We start from the raw sequence: 26,815 nt of genomic DNA on the forward strand, positions 1-26,815 counted from the left end.
GCACAGGCACCTTATCAAGTTGTCCAAATCCCCGTTCAGTCTGGCCTTGAGCACTTCGAAGAATGGGGCATCCACAACTTCTTTCAGCAACCAGTACCAATGCTTAACCACCCTTGTGGTAAAATACGTATTTCAAATATCCAATCTAGATCTGGTTTCTTTTCTTTCTGGTTTTCTTTTCCATTTGAAGCCACTACTTCCTACCCTACAAACCTGCAAGACTGGTGAAATCTTTCACTGTCTATCTTATGAGCCCTCTCTAAGTATTGAAAGGCTACTAGAAGGCTTCCCCATAGCTGTCTCTTCTTTATGCTAAACAAACCCAGCGCTCCCAGACTCTCTTTATGGGAGAGGTGCTCCAGCCCTCAGATTATTTTTGTGAGCCTCCTCTGGACTCAGTGAAGCACCAGCCATTTAGCAGCAGCATAAAAAGAAACACATAAGTAGCATGTTATTCATTTTAGGAGACACAACTCCCTGAACCCAGACAGCAGAGCTAATGCAGACATCTGTAACAGAGTTTTAATCATACATAACAAATTTTACCAAAATTCATGTGAGCCCACAGTATTAAGTTTACTTACATCTCTGTATCCATGAGGAATAGTGCCTGAAATATCAGCAAAAGGAATCACACACCCAGCTGGACAATACTTACTAGAAGAAAACAAAAAATCAGGCCAAGATATGCATGCGGCTGTAACTTACAATGTTATACAACAGTCACTGCTTTTTATTTACAGTACACTGTGTTATCATTCATTTATCATTACATGAGAATATATCCTAACTGAAAAGATAAGAAATCAGACAAAAATATACTCTGGAAGAGACGTACACAACAGCAGAACAGGCATTTGAAAAAGGTAGTTAAAAACCCATTTCATCTGTAATTCAGTTATAATAACTGAATATAATAAAATTATGTCTTTTTTTTTATCATAAATACTACATGGCTTCTGTAAATTGAAAGTCTTGTAAGTAGCAGTATTTATGAATTATATTTTATAAACTAGAGACCCGCATATCTATTTGTTTTGCATCTTTAAACTGTACATCTGAAAAGTAATGATATTTTGTAATAGCTCCTGGCAACGTTTTGATCATAAAAAAACAGGCCAAATTCAGTTAATACCACTAGCTCATGGAAAAAATGGGAAGACATCTGCACACATTCACATTCTGGTGCCATTTCATACTGAACATACAAAAATCATTAAGTCTTAAAGATTTAACAATGAACTTGGGTAAAATGTCTATTCAACAACAGTTGAAGCAAGTTTGCAGTTACCGTGAAATCAACAGGATATGAAGACAAACACTTACAGGGCAATGCCAGAACCTACAATTCTGGAACTTGGGAAAATGAATGAGGAATGCAAAGGTTGCATTTCAAAAGGTTTGATTGAAAGCTCTTGATTTCAGGGCTTCATTTCTCCAAAAAGTAAGTTTAAATACTTCACTTTGGTCTACAGCTTTAAACACTGTCCTTGCTTTAGACAGAAATGGAGGACAAAACAGGCGAACAATGTATGTTTCCTCCATCAGAAGGAACAGCATTTTGTACCTCTACAGAACCTCATTAATTCACACCAAACTGTGAAATGGCTTTGCAATTATTATTTCTTTTTATCCATTTCAGAGTTCAGTGCTTCTCTGAGAACTTTAATATGAATTTCAGTATTGAGGGGGCGTACACCCTGTAATATACTTTTATAAAAGTGTATTTTTTTAATGGGAATGTGATATTAGCTTATATGTGTTAGTGCAAATTAACGAGGTTCTACTGTATACTGATAAAAAATAGGAAAGAAGAAGAAGAAGGACGAGTGCAAATGTCAATATTATTAAGCTCTAACCCCAATCTCTTTGTTTCTCGAGTCCTCTCGACCTCCAATTTTCAAGTTAGGTTAGGTGTAAGTAACAGTGAACTAGAAACTGACTTCAGTACAGATAAAGGGGCAGAAAAAGAGGTAAAATTAATCTTACTTGAATTCTGGTTCGGAAAAGTGACTTGCATTGTCTAAACAGGTAATTAGGTCTGGAAAGAAAAAAATATTAGGTCAAGAGGATGATAAAGACAATAGGTTTGAGCATGCTTTTCAAAAGGGCACAAAAAACACATTTGAGCCTCTGTGGCTTAACCAAAAGTCTCGAAGGAAAAGAAAGTTCTTATTTAATAATTTTCTTTCAACAGATGTTGTATGACAGTAGAACCTTGATAATTTGTTTGAGTACTGAGAAATACACTGTTAGATAGACATGAAGAGATACACTACAAGCATATGGCAAGTTTTTTGTAGCTTAATTTTAATTTATAGTGATACTTCAGGGAACCTATGAATGAGACACAAACATATGCTCTGTTCACAAAAGGAAACTGAAACAGAGAAAATTAGGTAATAAGCTAGCTAAACAGGCCTGTGTTTTCAGCACTTAACAGTCTTACACTATTAAAACCAGGCAGCACAGGAACATTAGAGTGACACGTTACTGGCATTATGACTGTTGCATCAAATTTTATGTTTGTGTGCTTTGTGTAAGCACATACAATCCAAAATACACAGAAAAGCACCAGAAAACAAAAATAAAATAAAAAAAAAATCACATGAAAACCCTTCATTTGTTCTTTTTAAAATCACATCTAATAAGGATTTTCTCAATCTTTGTGCCTTGCAAAGCAGTTGCTGGCAATCCCTCATCTCCTTGTGGACCACATATGTCACTCACCTTTACAATGAGTGAAAGAAGATGCAAAACAAATACAGTAGCTTCTTTTAAAGGCCAGAAAAACAAAACAAAACAAAAACACGAGGGGAGACAAGAAATGGCAAAAAAATCATTAAAAAAATAGTCAGCAGTCAACGAGGGATTGAAGAGCTGAGAAAGTATAGCAAGCTGTTACTGAAACTAAAATTTTCCATGAGGTGGGTCTGCTTAAAATGTATAGAGTTCGCTAAGAAAAAAAATCAAAGTTATCTGCCATCTGGATTACTACCTGAAAAAATGCATTTCATCTTTTATCCGAAATAGCTCTTTCACTCATAACAAGTAACTATGACTCTTGCTGTATCTGGGGTAAGCTTCAATAAAAAAGAACTTTTTTTTTTTTTTTAAATACCATAGCTTATATAGTAACTCAACAGTTCAATTTCCTGTGCAGTAATATTAGGAAAACTGTATTAGAATTAATCACTTTTAGATGTTAATTTGTGAGAGTGTGAGGAAAAAATTGCATTAGTTATTAGTTTTAACTAGACAACTCTCATTTTGTCAGCACAGAAAAACTAAGAGAATTTTATGAATACCTGATTTGTCAGTGGTTGAATAAGCCGCAAGAAATCCACGCCCGGAAGTGTGTATTCCACTCATGAACTGTACTGTGACTTCATTACTTTTTGAAGTTATTAAGCCATCCATTTGAAAGCTAAAGCCACAGTATTTTCCTAGGAAGAGAAGGAGGTAAGAGACGTGGACTAAAACCAACGCATGTAATTAGAATCTTCATTTCCAGTGTAAGCTCACATTAGTTCTGGTGTATATATTCAAAAACAAAAACACGTAGATAATACAAAGGCACGTAGTCAGTGTCCATTTAAAGCAAAGTATGGGTAATATAAACTTGCAATTGGTTCACCTACCATTTTGCTGCACCTAGAAAATGTAAGAGAGGTACTGGAGCTTTTCAGAAAAGAAAAAAGGTAATACAGCATAGACTTGGTCTGCCTCTGGATCTGGATACTTTTCTTGTAATAGAAAATGACTAGAAATACCGCATTTTAGACTGAGAAGCTGGAGTCAGCAGCTTTGACAATATTTGCCTATAAAGTCCTAGAATTACTACCAAATAACTTGAAATTATCTGGATGAATGGCTATTAAACAGATTCAAATCAGTACGGAATTCTTCCCTACTAACTAGAAACTATAATAAAATACTGAGCAGTTTATTAACCAGGTAAGAAAAAAAAAATCTTCTGTTCTACAAGCACCCTTGGACAATCAATGTTATAAACAGCCTCTGACCGTATATTCTCTGCAGAATACTGAAAGTGGATAACCCCAACAGTAGATAACACCACGTATGTTTCAGTTTACAATTCATTTATTTGTCTTTTTGTAAGTATGTTATCATATTGTAAAAGAGGAAAAAAAAAAAAAAAAAAAAGATAACCTTCTCACCTAAAGGAGAATTACAGTACTAAGGAATTGGGGTTGGAATAACATGGCCCTGTTTCTGACCAAATATAGTTTTCAAAAAGGTATGTCAAATTCCTTTAAAAAGAGAACTGCAATCTCAAACACTTTAAAAATAGAAATGCAAGTTCCTGTCACTCTTCAGAGCTTCCTACATTTTTCTAATTCTGATATTTTTCAAACAAAGGATGTGTTTTTTTTTTTTCTGATGAAAACCAGAAAATAGATCTTACAATACTTCAATGAAACGTATAAAGTGGCATGCAATAAAACCTTACTTCAGTTCACTACTTAAGCTGGTCGTCAACAAAAGTTATGAAAATAAGTTCCCTTTTACCAAGGCTCCCCAGTGGCCCTATATTTTGCCCTAAGCTATGTTTCAGAGATTAATTGCATTCATTACGATGAACTGCATCATTTTTCCAATTAATGCATTTTCTTTTTTTTTTTTTCAGCCTCTGGATCTTGTTACACAGCTGACCAGCACGAGACTCTTCTCAGGACAGACACCATTTAACCTCTTCTTTGGGCAAACACACGCAGCAAGACATGTAAATCTAGCTTGGATAAACGATCCAGTGCTGCTCATACCATGGAGATACAGCCTTTGACAAATTGTAGATGGATGCACCTTATGATTCATTGCAAGACATACTTTTGAGACTATAAATCACTTCCCCAGCTCTTCTCTGGCCTCCTTCCAGATTTTTAGCAGAGTTTTGAAAAAGTTGGTACCAGAAATGGACAAAATGTGACTGCAGTGATGACTGTCAATGGTATGTACAGAAAATGTAGTATCACCAATTTGTCTGTATTTATGCACTGAAGGACCCAAAGCACTTTTGTACAGCAGCATTTCAGCAGGAGGGGAATTCTCACAGTAGTTTACATTCTTTGCTCCTACAGATCTGGCCTTACATAAAATATATTAAATAAATACATCTAAGTATAGATACATACTGGCTGGATTGCAACGAAACTTAATGCAAAACACCTCTAAATCTTACTGAAACTACTGACAAACCTAACACCAAAGATTTCAATCTGTTGACTTACTGATAAATATTCAAAAGGCTTAGAGTGAGAACTAACCATTAAGAGCTTCAGGAGAAACCTTCTCTGCTTATCAATGAACTAACCCAATAACAAGTCAATTTTGAATCTAAATCAGACAACTTTTAAATTATTCTGAGTTAAAATAGGTATCATTGAATTTCAGATTTTATGTAATGCAATTATTTCAATACCGGACTCTATTAGCAGTTCTGAATGCAAGAAAATTAAGAACTTGGATAAACTCAGAAGATTAATTCCTTCCAAATTCAGATCACTGTTTAGTCTCTCCATTGTTTACTGCTTCAAATATGAATATTTAAGAAACTGCACCATCTGTATCTGCCAGTGTTAATATCACTGATTGTTCTATGATTTAATTTATCAGAGGCAGAACAACACACACGTTTGCTCGACATACTGTGTTACTACACCAGCTGGGAACAGCTGAAAGTCAAGAGAAATAAATGAAGTAGAAAATTTACTTGAACCCATTACGTCACTTGTAAAAGTGAATAATAGAGTTATCAGAACTGGACATTCCTTGCCATTTAAGGACTTCGGTGCTTTCTATTTTAGACCAAGTCTGGCTCAACCACTCCAAGCACAGGCTTAGTTTCACACATGCTTACCAAGGTAACAGTTGGAAAAGAGGTTTAACTAAGCTAACATTCCACTAGCCTCTTTATAAAAAGCCTCAGTTGAGTGGGATTAGTATTCGAGTACAAGTAAAACAATCTTGGTGAAGTAAATCTCTCTCTATCTCTCTCCAGATTACTGATTTAGGAAACAAAAGAAAATGACTCTGCATAATAGCAACTAATTTTAGTGAAGGAAAAATGACAATTCATTTTGAGTTTTATGCATAATAATCAGAAGGGTCTTAAAACCTTACATACACCTTGATGTGGATGACAATTTCACACTATTTGAAAATAACTGCCTTATAATAATGAAATTCAATTTGCCCTCTTAAAGAGAAGAAATTAAACTATGGACTCCTTCCTATCAGAAGATATCTGAAAAACATAATTATTGAAGCTTGACATCCTTTATTACCACTGAGATGAATAGATCAGACAAGTTTCCTCAGTATAAAAAGGCAGCCTTTTTTTTTTTTTTTTAAATAAAGTTGCTCATAATTTTGCAACTCCCTCTTCACTGCTTACAAGAACTCAGTGGAGTCTCTGTCCACATTGCAAGCTACTGGGAAATCTCTGAGAAAAAAAGAAAATCACAGAAGAGCCTCTTCCAATAGCCTGAAGAATCAAAGACTATTATAGGATCTGTGTTGCATTTAGCACAGTTGTATGTACAAACAAAATATAGGATGTTCTGCTGTCATTATAATTCATCATTTTTTCAGTATATTTTTAGGTTCTAGGAATTGTAGCAAGACAAAGATATACACACACTTTAATAATGCAGTAAACAAAATGCAATTACTTATGAATAATTAGATTAAGAACACTGGCATTCCAGAAACCTTACCTGCTGAGCAACAATAGTAAGCATCCTTGAAAGGAGCACATCGCCTGAGAAAGGGACTATCAGACTATCAGACTACTGTTTTGTTTGCCACTTTTATTTTTATATAGTTAATAGTTTCATCTGTACTCTCAGCCTGTACAGACTACAAGTCCTTCCTAAGCTGTTGTTTCTAGAGGTACTATTAGTAGTAAAGTTACTAAAACTAGTCCCTGATGTCTGTTTTCCTGCTGTGGTAGGGTATACACAGCACTCCATTATATTTTGCAGAGTTTCCTTGATATGAAGCTCAGGAAAAACACAACTCTGACTACAGAATTCCTGAAATTCCTTCCTTTACCTTATTTAAGATTTCTGTATATAATACACGCTTCCTTCTTTTCATCACTTCTCCTCTGAGTTGAAATCCACACTGTAAAAAGCGCTGTATGCTCATATTCAGGCAAGGTCTCACTCTGACCAACAACCAATTGAATTAGAACAGTTTTCCAGGAGTACAAAAAATAACTTAAATAATACTATAAACCTTACACATACTCTATGCACAGGAAAGAAAAATAAAGAGTTACAAAAGTAGTAAAACTATGTGCCAGGTTTTATAAAAAGACAATAGCTTTTCAATACCAAAAATAAAAGCTATTACCTATCTCTGTCCTGGTGGAGCCAATCCCATTGTGAACTCTCAAGTAACTGGAATGACAAGAATCTGAGTCATCAATATCAAAATCACCAAATTTGAGCTGAACTCGCTGCCCAGGCTTTACACGAATTTCCCATTCACAGACTGTACTGTTGGGAGAGGTCTGTGGGTAGTTTATTGAAGCAAGAGTTCCACTTTCAGGACCCAGAACGGTGTGTCCACATCCATCACCTACAAAAGAACAAAAATTGAGTTAGCTACATTGCATCCAACTTCAAAGCTTCACTGGTGATTTAGTTATCTTCTGCTGTGGCACAAATTTAAAACAAAACAAAAAGCAACAGTGTTTTGTTTATTTTTTTAACGTTACTAATAATGTTGTGAAAAAAAACTCAAAGGTAAGTCATGTACAGATGGAAGAGCAATCGTAACAAAATACCTCTGAACTAACATTGGCTAGGGTTTAACTTCTCATCAGTTGTGACCAGAGGGGTTCTACAACATCCTTGACTAGATAAAAGTTTGTCCACAATGACTTTAAAAATTGTTCTGAAAGTACAGAAAGTGTCCTTGCTATTTTGTGTTCCCTCAACACCTATATACAGTAGAAAACAAATTCCAAAAAGGAGAAAGGAGGTAGAAACCCACTAATAAAATAAAAGCACGTCATTTTTCTGTTGTTACTGTATCCATAACACAACGAGAAAGAATAGAATTGGAAAGACAAGAGACAGCAAATACTCTACTGAAAATAACTGCCAGGTCTGAACATCATCAATCTGCTAGTGCGTTGTTTTCTACTGTAAAACAATTTTAATGCTGTAATTAATTCAACCCACTCCTTGGGGAACATGCTTAATTCTTCTGGGATTTGTATAACAAGTTAATTTCTAACTCCAACATGAGGCCCTCAACTTAACATCAGAATATTAATATTAAACAGCAGTAACAATATTAGAGATGACTTGTACAAATGATGACTTCGTAAAATCAAATGATGAAAAGCAAACATAAATCTATTTACTCAACAGCATAACGTGAACTGACCCCAGTATATAGTACTGGCATAAGAATTTGTAAGTTGTTTTGGAAATAAGAACGTACTTTAAGTAACATTCACCATCACTGGCTCTTTATAAATCACTGTACCATTAGCACCAGAGCCCCAAAAGCCTACTTATTGAATTTGGTCACATGAATGACTAAGCTGGGAACAGCATTATCACTTTCAGGATTCGACACTACAAAGTCCAGAGATCTTTTGAAAGAGATCTGTTAACCCAAAAGCAATCAGGACCTTTCAGGATCCTGAAATGATCAGAAATCATTAAGAGCAGGAATGGAAGCAACAATAGCAGAGACAAAAATCAGACTACACACACTGCTAAAAAGCACTGACCTAAAAATACACTTATTATCCATAGATCCATTTTGCCCCTCAAAATTCCTACGTGACTGCAGTTCCTACCTTCCAATTACAACAGATCGAGCATTATGTCAAGATTTCAACAGTGATCAACATCATTTACATTGCTTAACAGCTAGAAGTGACCAGCAAAAACTGTTTCTTATCACATATTTCTGCTTCCCTACTAAACCTGTAAAGGTAAGCCATGCTATAGGGCCAAAAATTGTACAGATATTTAAGATTTTTAACTGAGTTCGACAATTCTTAACATAAACGGATTTCGTGCATGAACAGAAGTTCAACACACTGAAGTGGCATGGAAGAAAAGCTTCATCAAACAAATCTAATTAATTTGTTTGTAAAAGTACCTGATCCTGATTTTCAGTGACAAAATCTGTTTCTTCACAAACTGAGCACTTTACAGACAGTCATATGTTCCAAAAAGTAAACCGCTGTTGTTATGTAGAGAATTGCAAACAGATGCAAACTTTCTTCCTAGCAGTCTTGAATGAAAAAAGATGCAGCTTCTTTTGGGAAAGATAACTGGGATATCTGCTTCAGTAAAATCAGAAGTTTTATCCGTAAAACTGGTTTTTAGTCATGTTTTAATTTGTCCAACTTTAGCAAGTTGCTCTAAAACACTGTTCCATCCCACAACAAATGCTATTCCCATTTGAGCGATAGCTGATAATTACATTCTACTTAATTTACACTTCCCATTACAAAAACAAACAAAAAGTGTGTATTTTACTTTACTAAACTTTTACTCTAATACATGAATACAAAATTGTTCAATGTTACCAAATCGGGAGCTTAAGTAGTACAATTTGCTTATCATTTTAATACTGGTTTCTTTCCAAAGGCACATTATCAACCTAAAAGTGAGAGATTTATCATTTAAAATTTGTATGCTGTCCGTTTATTAGTTACTAAAACTTTGCTTGTCAAACTCGTCATTATTCACAGTATATTTATCAGTCAAAAAACAAAACAAAACCAAAAAGCATGGACTCTTTTGCTGGTAAACTATTTTTTCACAAGCGAGTACTCACACACATTACACAACAGGTGAAATGTAGTATATTAACAACAATAATACTGACAAATATATACTAGGTCTTCTATTCATGGTGATATTTGTGGCTAGTATTTCAGAACAGACATTTATATTGCAAACATATGAAGTTAATTTTCAATGTTTCAATCAATTGTAGGTTGTATGTTAAATAAAAGCAATGAGACAGTCAACCAGTTCTGTGCTTCTCCTGTTGTCACAGGTGGGAACAACTGTTCACTCATTTACGGATTTAAAATATGCAGATATGCTAATAAAATCACCTTTTGAACATCAGATCATAGTAGCTTTGACCCGTCCAAGCAGATAGATTGCTCTGATCATACTGTAAGGAAAATAAAATGGTCCTGAGATCGACAATACTTGATTATTATTTCTCATTTCAATGGGCCTATTATTGCAATGCAGTAGTGCACATATGCTATTTCTGAAAACCAGGAATTCCAATAACACACATGATTCTTCCCTACACTTTGCTTCTTCAGCCTAGGTTACTGGAAGTCAAAGACAAAGAAGAGCTTGGGTCTTTGACCCAAACTGTATCTAAACTGTGATTTTGTCCAATTAAAAGTAGCAAAGAGCACTTCTAACACTCATTTTCACCGTTCTCTTTGCTAGCTTGCTGTTCAGCTGTCTCAAGCACAGAACAATAGCAGCACTGCATTTGTAACAATGAACAAGGCACGCCTTTCTGATGAGAAAAAAAAAAAAAAAAAAAGCTAAACTCCAAGAACACGATTTGATAGAAAGGTAGATCTGAGATCTTCCTTTTGCTGTAGGCTTTAATGAAAGAAAACATGCAAGGCAAAATTTTCCTGTAATCTACCCACTTTAAAGAACCTGCTGTCAAATTGTGCTGGAAAGGAAAAATACTTGTGCTCAACTGCATCTACAGCATCACCTTATGATGATGCCACTTTTTAAAAATAGCTCGTTCTGGCTGGGTGTTTTAGATCTCATTTTGTTTTGTTTCACTTCAGTTAGTGATAGCAGAAGCACCAGACTTCATGCCTGAAGAAGTTAAAGATTATCACCGTGTGTCTGGCACGCACTTACAGTCTGCCAAGGGCAGAACCATCACTCAGGAGCTATTTGGGAATTTCTAAAAGTCTACTTGCAGTGAAACCCACAGAACAATGAAGCCTCACTTTATTTTATTGGTTCTAAAAGGATAGTTCTTGAGGCTTTCTATATGAATGGTGCTTCATCATTTCTGCTCGAGTTGTATAAACACCACGGATCATCCCCAGAGATGTATACATCTTTTATCAGGGGAACAATCTGCAATACTCAGCAGTTTCCCCAAGAAAAAGAGAAAGCACAATTCTCTGCACAATGTACAGTAGCATTAGCTACTTCATTCATTTGGAAGCCATTAATTAACTACCACAGAATCTTTTGTTTCGGTTAATCTGCGTGTATGAGAGTGGAACATCTGAGTACACATCAGAGACAGATGTCAAGTCCTAAATCAGTTACTCTTGAATGAGATGACAGCTTCTGTTACCAGCTACCAGTACACAGCTGAATGAGTCCTGTGCCTTCTTTCTGCCCTCTCCATCACACAACAGACCCACTGTAGCAGCAGAACTGACCGAGCTCTTCACCAAATCATTTGCACGTACACATTACACCTAACACTTGCTGGAAAGTCTGCACATGTGCAATGAATTTCGTGTGCCCTGAGGACCAGGTTCACAGCAAAGTGAGTAACCCCAGTTCTTCAGCAAGTCTTAAAAACACGGGCGCCTCTTATGAAGCTGGTAGAGGAGAGCAGACTGATGTCATCAGGAGAACCATTCATCTCTTCCAGAGGCGCCTTCGAACGCAGTCTGGATGAATTATCCTGATGGATTACACATGACCCCCAGGCTATAGCATGCTGATGTCTGATGCAATCATGCAGATGATTTAACATAATTTCCCATATCCAAGATCTTTGCATCAGCAAAATACAGAACTTGAACCAACATAAACATGGCAAAATGCAGTGGACAAGAAGACAATGTGAAATTTAATAAAATGAGAGGATACTGCACATGCAGGAGTGGGTGCTAAGTCCTTTAGTAATATCCATTAAACAGATTCGTTGACTTCAACTACTAAGAAAAAGTCAGAACTTTTTCTCCCTGAGATAGGCTGCTGTTTAAGACTGTTGATCTTGTTTCTGCCTTTCAAACATGGTAAAAATTAATCTTTAAAACATGAGAATGCTTTCTGATTCCTTACTTGGAGAAGAGAGAATGATAAAATAAAGAGATCAGACAGTTTAAGATTAAAGTCTATAAAGCATAACTGATGCAGATCAAAACACTGATCTCAATTTTAACACGTGGCACAGCCACTTGAACAGACTCTATTTAACCAGTGGACTTCCTGAGCATGTTTTGCACACATAAACCATGATTTTCTGTAAATTTATGTCTACTTACAGAATGTAATTCTATCTTTCTTAATTAAGCAATGGTAGTACCAAATCTATTAGTCATACAAGCAAAAATACACTTTAAAGCATCCATTTTAGCTCCACATACAGTGGAGCTCTCTCTGATACAGTGCGCTAATCCCTCCCCTTCTGTTTAGCTCCTGTACACTGTATTTCTGTGCTCTTTTTCAGCATCACTAAAAGATGCTGCATCTACCTCTTGTTTTTCTCAGTGCAGACAAGAAAGTTCACACAACCAGCAAAACAGTTCCATGATTAAGAAACACTGAAGAATGAAGGCCATAGAGACCTCAAATTCTAAGTAGCTTTTCAAGGTATTTATAAATGCCTTTATTTCTGTCATCCAAACTCCTTGCTGTTTCCACACACATCCCCAGAATTATGTTCTTCAGGCAGGAACCTGCTCCTCTGTCAGAATTAATGCTCTTAGCAAGCTACCAAGCACACAGTCCACCTTCATCTTTACACTATTTATTTGCCTCAGTACCATACTGTTTGGAGCACTTCATGCCGCTACAGATGTTTCACGACATAAAATTCCCCCACACCTCCACAAGTGGGGCCATAGCTCAGTAACACCTGAAGGTGCTTTAAATTAGCGCAGCTGTGAACAAAAGCAAGCCTTGTCTGTCCCTCGCTTTTGGCCACTTGTTCTCACACCCTTCCTAGTGCTGGAGGTAAACACTTCTGGAGCCATATGGTAAACCAAAACAGGGACTTGAGATAAAAAGAGCTGTTAGGTTTAACCTAGAGCAATCCTGCTGTTTATTTCACAGCACAAATGCAGCAGTGATTCATCTGACAGATGGACGGGACAGTATAAGGGCAGGGAAACACCAGCAACTGCTTTTTTCCCCAGCACTGCCAGCATGTGGTGGCATTTTAAACTCCACTGAGTATCAGCCAGAAATGCAGAAACCATCCCTTCCCGGGAAAGATCGCTCACAAAAGTGGTGCACAGTGGTGTACTGGTTTGAAGGACTGAGCTGGCTGAAGACGAACCAGCACCCCTACCCATTGCCACAGCACAGCATTTCTTTTCAGCGAGGGAAGGAGGGCTGGCTGGGTTACCGTTGTCTCAGCTTCCATTGATTCACTTGCTGTGGGGCAGCCTTAAAATGGTAATGAAATTATGGGCTGAGGTGTAACAAAGAGGGAAACAGGACAGAAGGTAAAGCAGAGTATTTTGCCTTTCAAAATGTTTTCAGCTCAGTTCTGCAGTGAGGTGAAGGAAGATACTTGCTCTTATAGCAAAAGCACAACATTTGAAATGACATTACAAGAAAACTTTACTGCTTTCATTTACAACACTAGCCACATACTGGGCTCGTGATTCTTAGCACTTCGTTATTTTTATCTATACATGGAGCTTTTCAATCACCGTCTCTGGAAATGCAGTCTTAGCTTTCAGTCACTGAGTTTCACACAAAAGCATAACACTTAGCCTTGCTAAATTTAACATCCAAAATATGGTAACATTTTAAAACAAATTATCCTAAATTATTGCCTCCTCAGAGCAGGTGAGACATTTGCTTCCTCTGCTACAACGTACTAACCAAAGCGACTACCTCAAAAGAGCAGAGAAGGAAGATCCACTGTCTAAGATTGTGTGGCAGAGCTTTTCCTTACTGATCTCAGGGAAACGATGTAAGTCTCCATGGACAGTTATGATTTGCTTAAATAGTACCCGAGAAAAAACAGCCTATGAAGGCAGGCTAGCCATGGGGAAATGTGATTTACATGAGCACTCTGTAATAGCTCTTTGTGTTCAATGATGCATGTTGCAGAAGCCCTCCAGACCTACTACCATGCAGAATCAAAGGGACAGTTCATGTGTGTCATCTTTTGTCTGGCGCACGCAGCCCGCCTGCTTCCCAAGATGTATCATTTACTTAGCATCTGCACCAACACGTTCATAAAAATAAGCACCGTTGTGCTTCAGTGCACTAAGTGCAACACAGCAAAGCACAGCTGATGAATGAAATGAAAAAGAACTCAGAGACGGTCACACAAAACCAGACAAGACTAAGCAGTAGACAAGGTCAGAATAGGCTTCAGATCCTTTTAAGCCCTCAAAAGCCTCATCATGCCAGGACCCAATGAAATTTCACGAGCCTTATGTATTTCAACAAAGCAGCAGAAACTTCTCCAATCATACCGGTAACACACACATTAAATTAATACCACAATCATCTTTTCCCCTCTTCTGTTACCAATCCCTACATGAGATCACACAGCCTACACTGCGGGTCCACATTGGCATACACCGTGGTGGCCTTTACAAACAGCTGGTGCTTGCTGTACCCTAGCAGTTTTACACTCTGGATACACCCCTATTTGTCTTTTGCTGAGTAAGGGCAAAGGTATGGGCCAATGGGGGTCTCACAATTGCTGGAGCCTGCACAATGGAGAGGATGGGAGCTAGGGACAGGGAGGAGAGGGTGAGAATCCAGCAGCAACCGGTAAAAATCAATTTTAGCTACCACGGCCCCAGAGAAGATTGCAGCAAGGAAGCTGATGGCTTGGGTACTTGAACAAAGAGTGGAGCATCTAGATGCTTCTTTCAAAAACCAAAAATGAACAAACAAACAAAAACAAAAATCACAAGTTGGAATTATTTGCACCTAGCAGCTGCACCAACTCGCCCCTTAGCTTTGCTTCACATCAGGAAGAAAAGGACGCCTTGTGTTATAGAACTGAAGGCCTAGAAAACAGCTCTTTAAAAATGAAAATATAAAGTAATGAAAATGCTTTATCTACCACTTCCAAATTTGCTCAAGGAAAAGAAAAATCTGATTACCACTGGACTTCATCTGTGTTTAAAAGCATGAAACTTAATGCACCTTTCTTTCCACCCTGGTGATACCATTTTCCAACAACAGCGTACAAATAGCAATTAACAGATAATTTGGTTCAGGGTTTCATAAAACTCACAAAATTAAGTGCCACTGGCTTCCTTCTAACACACAATGTTTTCCCCACACCTTACTCATTTTGGAGCAATGTTAAAATAACCAGATAAAGATTTATCAGGCTACAGTCCTGCTGACAACGTAACAGCTGCCAGCTATGAAAACCATTGTGGAGCTGTTGGCAAATGAAGTGCACAACACGTTTCACACACAGGCTGGATCACTGCAGCCAGTTATTCTTTCAGAGTCACGGCCTCTGAGCTCTGAGAAGTAACCAAGTGAAACTGCACTACTGTCATTCATGTTTCTACTGCTTTCCTAACCCACCTCCTTTCCACTGAAGATACTGAGAATCTTTAACCTGCCCTATTCCTGTGGGTTGTTTATGCAAAATAATAATAATAAATAAACATTTACATGCAGGCAGCTATACAACCCAAATCTAATTAGCATGACACTTTAGTTCCACCTCAGCATAAAACCAACAATGCAAAGATAGGACGTGTAATGAGAACTGTGACAAAACTGCCAGAATAGTTCAGCATTTCTGTCCCCCTCAAATTCAAAAGCTGCAACTGGACATTGCAGCAGCTACTATTGCTACTGCAAGAAACAGAAGTTTAGAGACCTGAAAGGATTCTATCTACGTGGTGAAGCAACATTAAGTAATACAGCAGGTGGCAAGAGGGCCTAGGACTGCCAAATATAAGTCTAGGAAAACCACAAATGTATCACTGAATAAAAGGAAAAAATGACATTTAGGGATAAAAATAATTAACCTCTTGCAAATCTGGAATATTTAAAAACTTTGTTTAAATATCAGACCAAGATCGACAGTGTCTGCACAATATGACTGACAGCATTACTCCGTGAAGCTTTTAAACCAACACCTTTTTTCAATTGTGAGACAAGTTACCTGCTCACCACAATTTACGGAAGCACACCAAGCTTTTCCAGTTCCTTTCTATACCACTAGCAATATTTCTCATAAATACATCAAATAGCTATCTCCCACACCACTTCACGTACAGAACCAAGAAAATCAGCATACCGCTTAGAGAAATGGCTCTAGCAGAGGAACTGCTGTAAGGGAGAAAAGTTATAAAAGAATTCACGTGGCTGCAGGCAGAATACATCCGTTTTCAGCAATGCTAATGACCCAAAGATCAGTAGCTGGCAGGATTGTCATTCTGATGGATACTATTGCAATGATTTTGCTGGATCTGAACTGAATTCTTACATTATAAAGAGTGTAGGAATGTTAAAACACACTTACTGTCAACTTTTACTGAGCAATGAAAAATGTACAAAACAAAGATATCCACAGGACAGAAAAAAAATCTGAAAAGATCTGATTTTGTCTTTTTTTTTCTTTAGTGGCAATTAACAAAGCTGATGTTGTAATGCAGCCTTGCCAATGAAAGACAAACCAGAGTAAAGAAAGCATGAAAGACATATTTCTTAAAAGAAAACAAACAAAACCCTCCAGACTTTACTTGTCAAAAAGAAACACAAAAAGGTATCAAGTTTGAACCTCTCAGACCCTAAGTAATGGGTCCAGGACCATTAAAAAAGGGACCAGGAGGGCCCTTTAAAATATGATTTCTTGTATAACATGGCTCCATACAGTTGTGTTGTCACGATTCTAACAAAATCAAATTTAGGATGCTACATTAAGTTTGACTTTCCTGAAAGCTTTCAGATTTGATTTAAAGGTACCTTGAGAAAGATCATTTTTGACTATTTCTGAAGCTAGAATGCTTTGAACACTTGGGGGGAAAGAAAATCAAACATCTTTCTAACTTACTCTTTAAAAATACAACTACATCACAGCATATGGGTCAATTCCTTATTATCCTATACGAGAATTGCCAAGAATGACACAACCAAGTTCATAAACTTTATTCAACTTGCACAAAAACATTCACTAATGCAACAGCTATGTACACTATCATAGCAATGGTACAGAACTGGAACTTCCCTGATTCTGTCGCCCTTCAAAAAACAAGATGCATGAGATTTCTGTTAACAGAAGTTCATTCAGCTGAAAACTTAAAACGTAGTATTTTCAGTAAATTGCTAAGAACAGAGGTTTATTCTTAAGCAGTCAAATCTGAGAAAATGATGGATATAGGAGTCAAAATGCAGAACACCTATCTTACACACAGACCATTAAACTGGACAAAATATCTTCTTCATGTGAGCAAAAATTAAAAGTGAGCACATGTGACAGGCAGATACTCAGCCCCCATTTTACACATATCCTGTTTCAAGGAATCATTTTTCTTCAAAAGGATTTTTATTAAATATCCTTTTATTTAATATCCTTATTAAAGCAATTACCCGTAGCTGCCAAAAAATACTGTGCTTCTAGTGACTCATGCACTCACTATATTATATACTTTTATTCTAAATGTATGTCAGTTGTTTTGTACCTAGAGAGGTCAACTAAAATCACAGACTCACTGAGAGCTCACAAGGAAATATTTAAGAGTATGAATTGTCACTTACTGTCAAAGATCAGCACTCAGGCACTTGATTTCCAGGGTGCAATTAGTCTCACCAAAGTCTGAGGAGTAACTAATGACTGAGCTTTAGCATCCATCAAATGTTTGCTGGCCTAAGCCTTACAGACTGCAAACTCATGATTAATTAGTTTTATTCCAGTATCTGCACTGAGAAAAGAATCCATCTAACCAAAATAGAACTGACAATTATAAAAGTAGAGATTTTGTGTGAAATGCCAGCAGTAAGCATCCAAATGTCAGGGTCTCCCAGAAGCTCTACCAAGTGCCCATTGATCAATTCCAAGACCCTACATATTTCAAAAGTGAGATACCAGTAGTTAAATAGGTATAAACTAAGTCCACTTTAAATTAATTTCTGAAGAGTTCAGCAATCATAAAGAAATGTTTTCTTTTTACTGCTCTTCCAAAGGCACACCTAGGGAAACTAAGTGTTCAGGCAGGGGAACAGCACAAATGCCCAAAAAGAAACAGCCTAGGTTAAATGTTTCTTCCTCACCTAAGGGCTGGGTTTGTTTTCTTTCTCAAACACTGCACAAAGGATTCTTCAGAGAAAAGCCATTTGCAAAACCAATATAGTTTTGTAGTTCAAATGTCAAATCAATCTCATAAATTAAAGTGTTGCTTTTAACTCAAATTACACAAAAAGCATGCAAATACAAAGCAAAAAAATCTCAAAAAAATATCAGTAGTCCACCTCAAGCCCTTTATCACAAATAATGAAAAGTGTAACACAAAGTTACCAACAATCTTCGCCTTCACAGTTATAACATTAATGAACAGGTTTCACAAACATTAACTCACCACTCTGTAAGAAACAGCACTGAAAATGCCGCAGATTCAATTTAATGCAACCTTTTTAGGTAATGTTACTGCTTCCCCCCCCACCCAGTGTCACTTCTGTAATAAATCTATGTGCTTGGACAATGGTTTGAGGGAAGGAATTACATGTATTAGGAATTGCAGGAGGAGAGGAAAAACCCTTTGACTATAAAACAAATTCACTGAGTACTTCCCCATAGTGTAGTGCACAGCTACTGGGGTGGAGGTGACATGCAAGTGGATTTAAAAACTTTTTGAAGTACATTAAAGAAACCAACATAGAAGCAGTGGCTGATACATTAAGCAGCAATTCCAATGAGTAAAGGATTGCATTAGTATTGATGATTATGAGCTAAACCGAAGGATGCGAGGCAACACTTAACTAGCTGACGACTGAAGCTATACAGAACAGCAGTAATTAGATTAAAAACCTAACATATCATTTCTTGGAGTGAAAAGTATAAGGCAGAACTTCAGAAAAAGAGACAAATTATTTTGCTTATGCAAGTAACATCAGAAAAAGTTTCTCCAAACCTTGAAAGCTGAATATTACCGCCTCCTTTCAGTAGCAGGAAAACAGTTTTCCTAAAGTCTGTACTGCTCTGCCAGAAGAACACTGGCTTAAGATGCACACGGTAACAACATGTAAGCTTCTGAACGAACATGTACAATATTACCTTTTTAACACTAACTCAGAGACTTGATTTTTGAAGTCGTGTATGCACATGCATGCACACACACACGTGTGCATCGTGCTGCTTGAATCCAAAGCAAAATGTGACACGTTCTGGGATCGAGTATGAGAAGTCTAAGAGTGTTTACACAAAATGGTGGTTCCTGCATTCTTTAAAGAGCAGCAGGCAATGCTAGCATGACCTCAGCAGGCCTCTGGAGATGAGCTGGGCTGAACAGAATCAGTACTGCAAGGCAACCTCCCAGGAAGCACGGGGCTGCAGAACACATGTATCTACCTTCTGCCCACCAGACCCACTTAACCACTTCAAATAAGGCTCAGTAACTGGAACAGGAAAAATAACTTTGCTGAGATTCTTGTTTTCAAAAGGAACAACAACAAAAATCACCATATTTAGGTTCATAGTTCCAATACCAGATCACTCCCCCTCAGAAACAGCACTCCTCCACACAATTCTCTAGGGCACTCCTCACCACATCTATCTCCAAGCTACAACGCTGGGAAGAGGAAGAGCATCAGGAAACCTGAACCAGTAGACACATCAGCCAAGCCTGGCAGAACTTTATGGCCTGGTCTTGAAAAATTCTTCTGTATGTCTTGCCACCAGGATGAAGGGGATTTGCCTCAGCACTCCTGCTTACACAGCACCAACCCCTGAATTCTCCAGAGTCAGCATCCTATTGCATCCCCACAGCACTCTGCATTCTTAAGTGAAACTCTCCTATTAACAAGCAGTAAGGAGTTCAATAGAGCACTGCCCTCTCCATCATAAAATACTTACTCTAATGTTAATATGAAGGATAATAAATCTTTCATCCAAAGAGCTGGGGGTCATTTAAATCAAAATAATCCCTTATAGTTTGTCTGTAATCCTCCTCCTCCCCTCCCAGCCAAGGCCTATGGATAGGAAAAGCAAGGAGACAGCACTCAACAAAATACAGCAAGAGGAGAAAGTGGCACTCCTATGAGGGGCAGCACATGACAATTATTGACACGGCAGGCAGTTTTGCAGTAGTGCTTCATACTGACATGCCAGCTTTCTGCAGAAGCAGCAGGAAGAAGACACCAGCAATGAGCTATGCTGGTGGCTGGAGCCGTCCCCAGTCACCTGTTTCAGAAAGAAATCTCTTCCAAGACATGCTTGGCTTGGAGATGCTACAGCCTGTCTCCCTGTCCTCCCATCTTGCCCAGTTAATAGATATGCGTCTACAGCCACCTTCTCTTTGTCTGCTTCCTTCACCCCTAACCAGGCCACCTGCTTTCCAAATTTATTGCTGGAAGACATTATTATATCCTTTCAGGCACGAAGTTCACAATTGGAAGGTTTTCTTAGTCACCAAATGGGACAGATTTATTTCCAACCCTGGGCTGAGCCCAGAAAAAGCCACAGTTATCTACTGCCTGCTGGATGGGCAAGCAGAGGTGAGAGCGGGAGCACTGCAGAGAAGGGGAGGGCAGACAGAGAGGCACCAGCGAGGTATGGGAAACAGCCAGTGGATCCAGGAATACTGCAGTTCAATCACACGGACATGGAAAACTTTCACTAGGCTCAATGCACAGAGTCATTCCTTCTTTCTCTTCATGTTTCAGATCACAGTAACACAGCACTATACACTGCAAAACAATTTCTCTTTGCTACGTTGAAGCAGACAGTTTTCAAGCTAGTGATGAATCACTTTCCTGTAGGAGGCTCCATTATGAAATAACATTCTTACAGGTTGGTAGAGCAAAACATGTGAATCACATTCAGAAACAAGCATACTAAGTTTAGTCTTTCAAAGAAAAACTTGCAAACAAATCTGCTTCAAATCACTTAGCTATCAACTTCAGCATCTAAAGTTTATTTGTAACTTAAGGCTTTATTCCAGTTTTGTATGCAAATCCATATTCGCTAGGAACGCCAGTGGATGACTACCAAACTGTGTGCGTGATAACAAAGTTCATGTGCCCTACAATCTTTGTACCTGCAGAATAACCGAGTCATTACGTAACTTCAATTTGGATGAAAGGCAAGCAGACATTTCTCTCATAGCTGTTTTATGCTTCTGTACACCCACAAAAACCAGTTAAATTTAACTAACGAACAGGCCATGCTGGATTGATGTCAATAGCTGAACATCTGTAAAGAGCGCTAGTTCTCAGAATGCAACCTACAAAGAGCAGGAAGCTTGTATGGTGCCGGCTTGCTTTCATTCACAGCTGAAAAACAACTGAAAATATAAAACATGAAAAACAATAAAATTATACTAGAAAAGAGCTTAAAGCAATTTCTCTGCAACCAGGAGCTAGAGCCACCACAATGTTGTTTCAGAAATCACAAGAGGTCACTTGCACAGCAGGCACCTAGATGGTCCTTAATGCACGAGTGTGTATCACATGCAGTGCGGGGCACTTTTTCCAGTGTTTCCAAATACATTAAAGCTCACACAAAATGCTCTTATTTTCCAAGACAGCGAGACACTGTTCAGAGCCCTGTCCCAAAGAATGCTGGATTACTGGATGATTTTCAGCGTGACAGACTGAAAAAAAAATAAAACCCCACCACTCTAATCCTGCAAGATAACGCAGCAGGCTACTATGTGAAAAGCCTATTCACTGCAAAATTACCTGCACTTTTTCATTCCTAGCTTTGATTCCCTAGCTAGGCTGGAAGGGGAGGAGGAGGAGAACACTTGACCCAACATTCAAAGTAAGTTTCACATCGACCAAAAACATATTTTTACGTCAGCTGATGCTAGTGAGGTGCTCTCCAGAAAAGCATGTCAGAAACCAAGACATTCTGCCTTCAGAGTAAGATCTAAATACCATGCACTATACGAGGCTTAGAGCTGCTGAACAGTGAGAAAGAAAATGAATAGTTGCTTATTAACAGAGGATCAGCCTCCCTGAAGTAATGAGTCAGGCTAGGTTCCTCCATAACATCACTTACTGCATTTTTCTAAAAGAGCTTAAATGCAACTCTCTGGGATTTCCTACACCTTGGGTACTTCCCTTGACAATCAAAATATTCTCTTGGAAGTCCATGCACATATTTAATACAGTAAATTAGATTTATGCAGACCCTTCATGAGAAAGACAGTTTCATTTCCATACGGGACTCCTTCACCAAATTAGAACTATGCCAGCACTTGAAGACACACGATCCTGCTCTGTAATTACCTTCCAGGAGGTTGCAGTGAGGTGGGGATCAGTCTCTTTTCCTAATCACCAAGTGATAAGACAAGAGGAAATGGCCTCAAGTCATGCCAGGGGAGGTTTAGATTGGATATTAGGAGAAATTTCTTTACTGAAAGGGTTGTGAGGCATTTGAACAGGCTGCCCAGGGAAGTGCTTGAGTCCCCATCCCCGGAGGCCTTCAGAAAACATGTAGATGTAGAACTGAGTGGCGTGGTTTAATGGCGAGCTTGGCAGTGCTAGATTAAAGGTTGGGCCAGATGACCTTACAAGTCTTTTCCAACCTGAATGATTCTATGATTCTATGATATGGACTCCTCAACCTCCTCTGAAACTGGCTAAATGAAAATATTTTGACAAGGAAAAAGGTGCTCGCAAGCAGAATTTTCTTAGAAATTCCGACATTTTCTCGTTATGAAAGGCACTGTACTCAACAACAGCAGAGACCCTAACCCTTTGTTATGAAATACGATGAAGCTTGTCAATAAAGAGGTTCCCCTCCCTGTCAAAAGCAAAACTTCTGAGCCAACTGTAAGCATTAACTAGAGGGATGGGACACTGTAAATTTAAATTCAGGTTAGGAGCTCATCAGTCATTTCCCAGAGCACAAAAAGATAACGTGAACACCGTACCTAAATGCCTGCTGTCCATGCAGTCCCACTTCTTGCTGCACGGTATCACTGAGCCAATTCTACTTACTGATCTGTAAGAAAACTATGTCTCACCTCCCACCCCAGTTATTTCAGTTTTCTCCTGGAATAACAAACTCAGTCTGCTCACCAAAAGGTCAGACAAGTGTCAGGTCAGCACAAGTATTTGCAGCACGTGTCCAAGAGCACATGATGCTCCAACAGCACAAACCAACACCTTGCCTTGCAGCTGGACTCACACAGAAAAGGCTAAATGTTCAAACTGCCCAGTTTCCTCTCAAAAACAAATGGATCTTCACTTCCTCCAGCACCAAAACAAAACAAAAGTATGCCAAATGCTTTCTAGTATTAGATTCATATGTGTACAGGCTGAAGTAAGATAAAAAGATAAGACAATGGACCAGTCTGCTCTGCGCACTCTTCTCTAACCATTTCCCATTCAAGGATCTAGTTAAAACATATGATTAACAGTACACAGCACACGTTTCCAATCCCCTTTGTGCCTTTAAATGCAGCACTTGTAACACTCAAAATATATCTCCACCTCTGAGATGTGCAGGGAGAGAAAGTTATGTGAAAACAGAGCTGAGTTTCCAAAATGAAGCCACACCAGTGCAAGAAGCAAGACGGGCTGAAAACCGTAACATTTCTTTTCTCAACTCCCGTATTCACAGAAATTAAAGTTTCAATTTGGCGTCAAAACGCTCATTCCCAGCCCTTTCTCCCCAGCAGCAGATCGGTGACAGTTCCCGTGCCACCTCTGACCTCCTGCCACGCCGTGCCCACCTCCCGCCCTGTGCTGAGCCGATTCCACGCCAGGAGGGAGCCCTCTCCGACCCACCTAACCGCACAAAAAAGCCCAGGCGCAACCCCCCCTACCCCACATTCCTCCCCCTCACCCTGCGCTCCCTCCTGCAGCCCCCTGGGCGCGTACAAGCGGCTTCGCAGCGCCTCCCCGCAGCCTCCCCCGGGGGTGGGCGAAGCCCCGGGGCCCAGCGCCCCGCAGCCGGGGGCAGCCTGCCCCTCACTCACCTTGCTGCGCCCGGGCGCCCGGCAGCGGGACGAGGAGGAGGAGGACGAGGAAGGAGCCGAGGCGGAGCAGCGAGGCCGCCTGCCGGGTCCCCGCGGGGAGCGGCCGCCCCGGGCTCACCATGCCCCCCGCTGCTCCGAGGGCATGGCGGGCAGGGCCGGGCGGGCCGGGCCGGGCCGGGGCCGCGTCTCTGCCCCTGCGCCCCGCGGCCGCCGACGGCCGAGCGAGCGCCGCCGCCGCCCGCCCCCTGCGGCCGGCCCAAGCGCTTCCGGGCTCCCCGCTTCCTGCCGCACGGCCCCCGCGGCGGGCCCCGAGGCTCCGGCCGTGCCCCCGCCCGGCCCCGCCGCAACTTCTCCGAGAGTAGCTCCGGATTAATTTCGTTGCCCCCCCGAAGGAGCGGGGGAAGCTAAAAAGCCGCGGAGCCGCGAGTGTTGCGAGCGGGGGAGGATGAAGTGGTCGCCGCTCCCTGCTCACAAGCACGGTCCCGGCTGCACACAGGCAGGAGATTGGCTGAGGAGCCTCCAGACCTCGCCATGCCCCTGCTCGTCTGTCGCCTGCCTTTAAACGCTTACAGTGAGCGATCGGGGAGGCTTGGTGTAGCAAGCTAAACTCACCCGTGAACTTAAACACTTAAAAATTAATAATAACTTTCAAGTCTTCCCAGGAAGCAAAGTAGCACATTTGGAGGGACTTAAGAGTAGTTGGCACTGGTTGCCCTAGGTAATCATGAAAGCATATTTAAGGCAGAAAAAAAAAATAAAAACACCAAAAAACACCCAAACCACTGGTGGGCTCAGAGGATCACCACTGCACTACCATCGTCCTTAAGCACAGGTACACCTTCACAGCTTTTGAAGACTGGCCCACAGACACCGTGGTCCCTGCTTTCTGCTGCGAAAAGCTTGTTGCAAGCCAATGGTGGTGGCCAGCTCCAGTGGTTCCACTGTAAAAGGTGCCCTAAGAAAGCAAGCATTCTCCCCATCTTCATAAATTATTTTCACCAGTTGCTTTAAGATTTTCATTCCTTGTCAAGGTCCTGAAAATTAAAAGATGTTCAAGGCAATGCTCAGGGTTGTGAAAGGTTTGTTTTGGTTTGGTTTTCCACAGAGAGGCATGCAAGGCGCTATCTAGCCTGCCTTGATTCAATTATTAAGTTCTGTATTTTTCTCCTGTTCATACCTTTATAGCCACACACGAAGAAATACCAATGAAAGCAGTCAATGGGAGAATATCTGAGATGAGGCTGTTTTGAGTCAGCCTGCAGGATGTAATAATCAGCAAGACATCCCGCGACACGTAATGGAAGATGAATTGAAAGTCATTTATATGTTCCTTTGTCTTCCATTCACTAGACACAGAGGTTCATACCACAGGTCACGTGAAGCAGTTATATCACTACAACAACATCCTTTCTGCACTACAGAGACCGCATTCCTAACATCACTAATCATTAGCGGTACTTGTATACTGGAAAAATCACTCCTTGAATAATTTGTGGCTTAATAGTGCCATGCATTAACAGGAGCATCTGAACATCCTACCCATAAATCAATAATGGTCTCTGGTGGACACGATACAGGTTTTCTCCTGTGTTATTTTCTGTTGTAAAGGCTGTGTGGTATTTTCCTAACCTGATTTGACTGTCCTAAAGGTTTTTATTTGTTCCTGTGAAAAGAGTACCTGGATCCTTGACAGGCTTGATTTCTAAAAGGGGTGTGAAAACCTGAAACAGTTTCTAAAGCAGCCAGAGGCTGAATTTGCTTAATCCATCTGAGTAGTCTGTCCTGGAGCCACACTCCCTCACCACAAGTGGTTTGTGTGGAGCCCTAGGATAGGTATTTTGCAAAGGGAACACCATCTTGATGGAAGTGGTAACAAACTATGAAAGAGTATCCACTCTAAAAGCCATAAAGATTTATGGAATCTGCAGAGCCAAAGAATTAGGAATATCGTTCCATTAGCAATGCAAGTGTTTGGATGGCTTGTCTTACTACATACCTTTTATGAAAAAGAAGAAGAATTAGATAAATCCAGATGGTTTCCCTGGCTTTCAGAATCTTCCTTCTTCTAAGAAGACTGCAGCACAAAAAGAGTTTAAATAGACCAGCTGCAGTGTAATTCACATTTCAGTCGTGGGAGCTCCCAGGCATCTCCTCTGGAGGAAACAGAAATGTATATAAAGACTCCATTTCAGTTTGTGACTTAAAACTGTCCCTGTCATCAAATCAAAACAGATACAGAATTAAAATGTTATGGGAAACAAATACAGTGTCGCGCAATATCAATACCATAAGGCAAGTTGCCAGCAAATGTTAAGAAATCAGCACAAATCTTTTTTTTTCCAAGAGGCTACGATAGAAGATCAAACTAACTTCTTAACGCTGAGAGAAAAATGCTTAGCCAACTGAGCATTTCTTTAATGTTTCCTTCCCATTCCAAGTAAGTTCTAGAGGTAAATGAAACTATCATCTCCATCTGGTTCTCTTTTCCCTTGAGAGGCTTCTGATGCACTGTGCTTCTTTCCCACCGTGGCTCTCTAGCTTTTACATTCTTTTATTGTATTTCAAAAGCTGAACTCAGCTGGAGGGCAGGGCTGCTATTCAGAGCAAACCCCACGGTCTGCAGAAACCGACTAACACAAACCTCCTGCAGTCCAACAAGAGCAAGTGCAAGCTCTTGCATCTGGAAAGAAATACCCCATG

General features: G+C 39.6%; 1 protein-coding gene across 2 annotated transcripts in view; it reads right to left on the reverse strand.

Annotated features, from left to right (window-relative positions):
• The window catches only part of DCBLD2 (discoidin, CUB and LCCL domain containing 2), a 43,350-nt gene extending 18,799 nt beyond the window's left edge, over positions 1–24,551 (reverse strand). The window contains exons 1-5 of one of the 2 annotated variants that reach the window (XM_068695870.1): positions 24,116–24,551; positions 7,381–7,608; positions 3,309–3,446; positions 1,990–2,041; positions 585–657 (exon numbers count right to left, since the gene is read on the reverse strand). In XM_068695870.1, the coding sequence (XP_068551971.1) occupies positions 585–657; positions 1,990–2,041; positions 3,309–3,446; positions 7,381–7,608; positions 24,116–24,236 (612 nt within the window). In that variant the 5' untranslated portion in view covers positions 24,237–24,551. The remainder of the gene's footprint in view (positions 1–584; positions 658–1,989; positions 2,042–3,308; positions 3,447–7,380; positions 7,609–24,115) is intronic. The other variant, XM_068695861.1, reaches the window with a different exon arrangement.
• Positions 24,552–26,815: the final 2,264 nt, after the last annotated feature.

Source organism: Anas acuta, chromosome 1, assembly GCF_963932015.1.
Source record: "Anas acuta chromosome 1, bAnaAcu1.1, whole genome shotgun sequence".
NCBI lineage: Eukaryota > Metazoa > Chordata > Aves > Anseriformes > Anatidae > Anas > Anas acuta.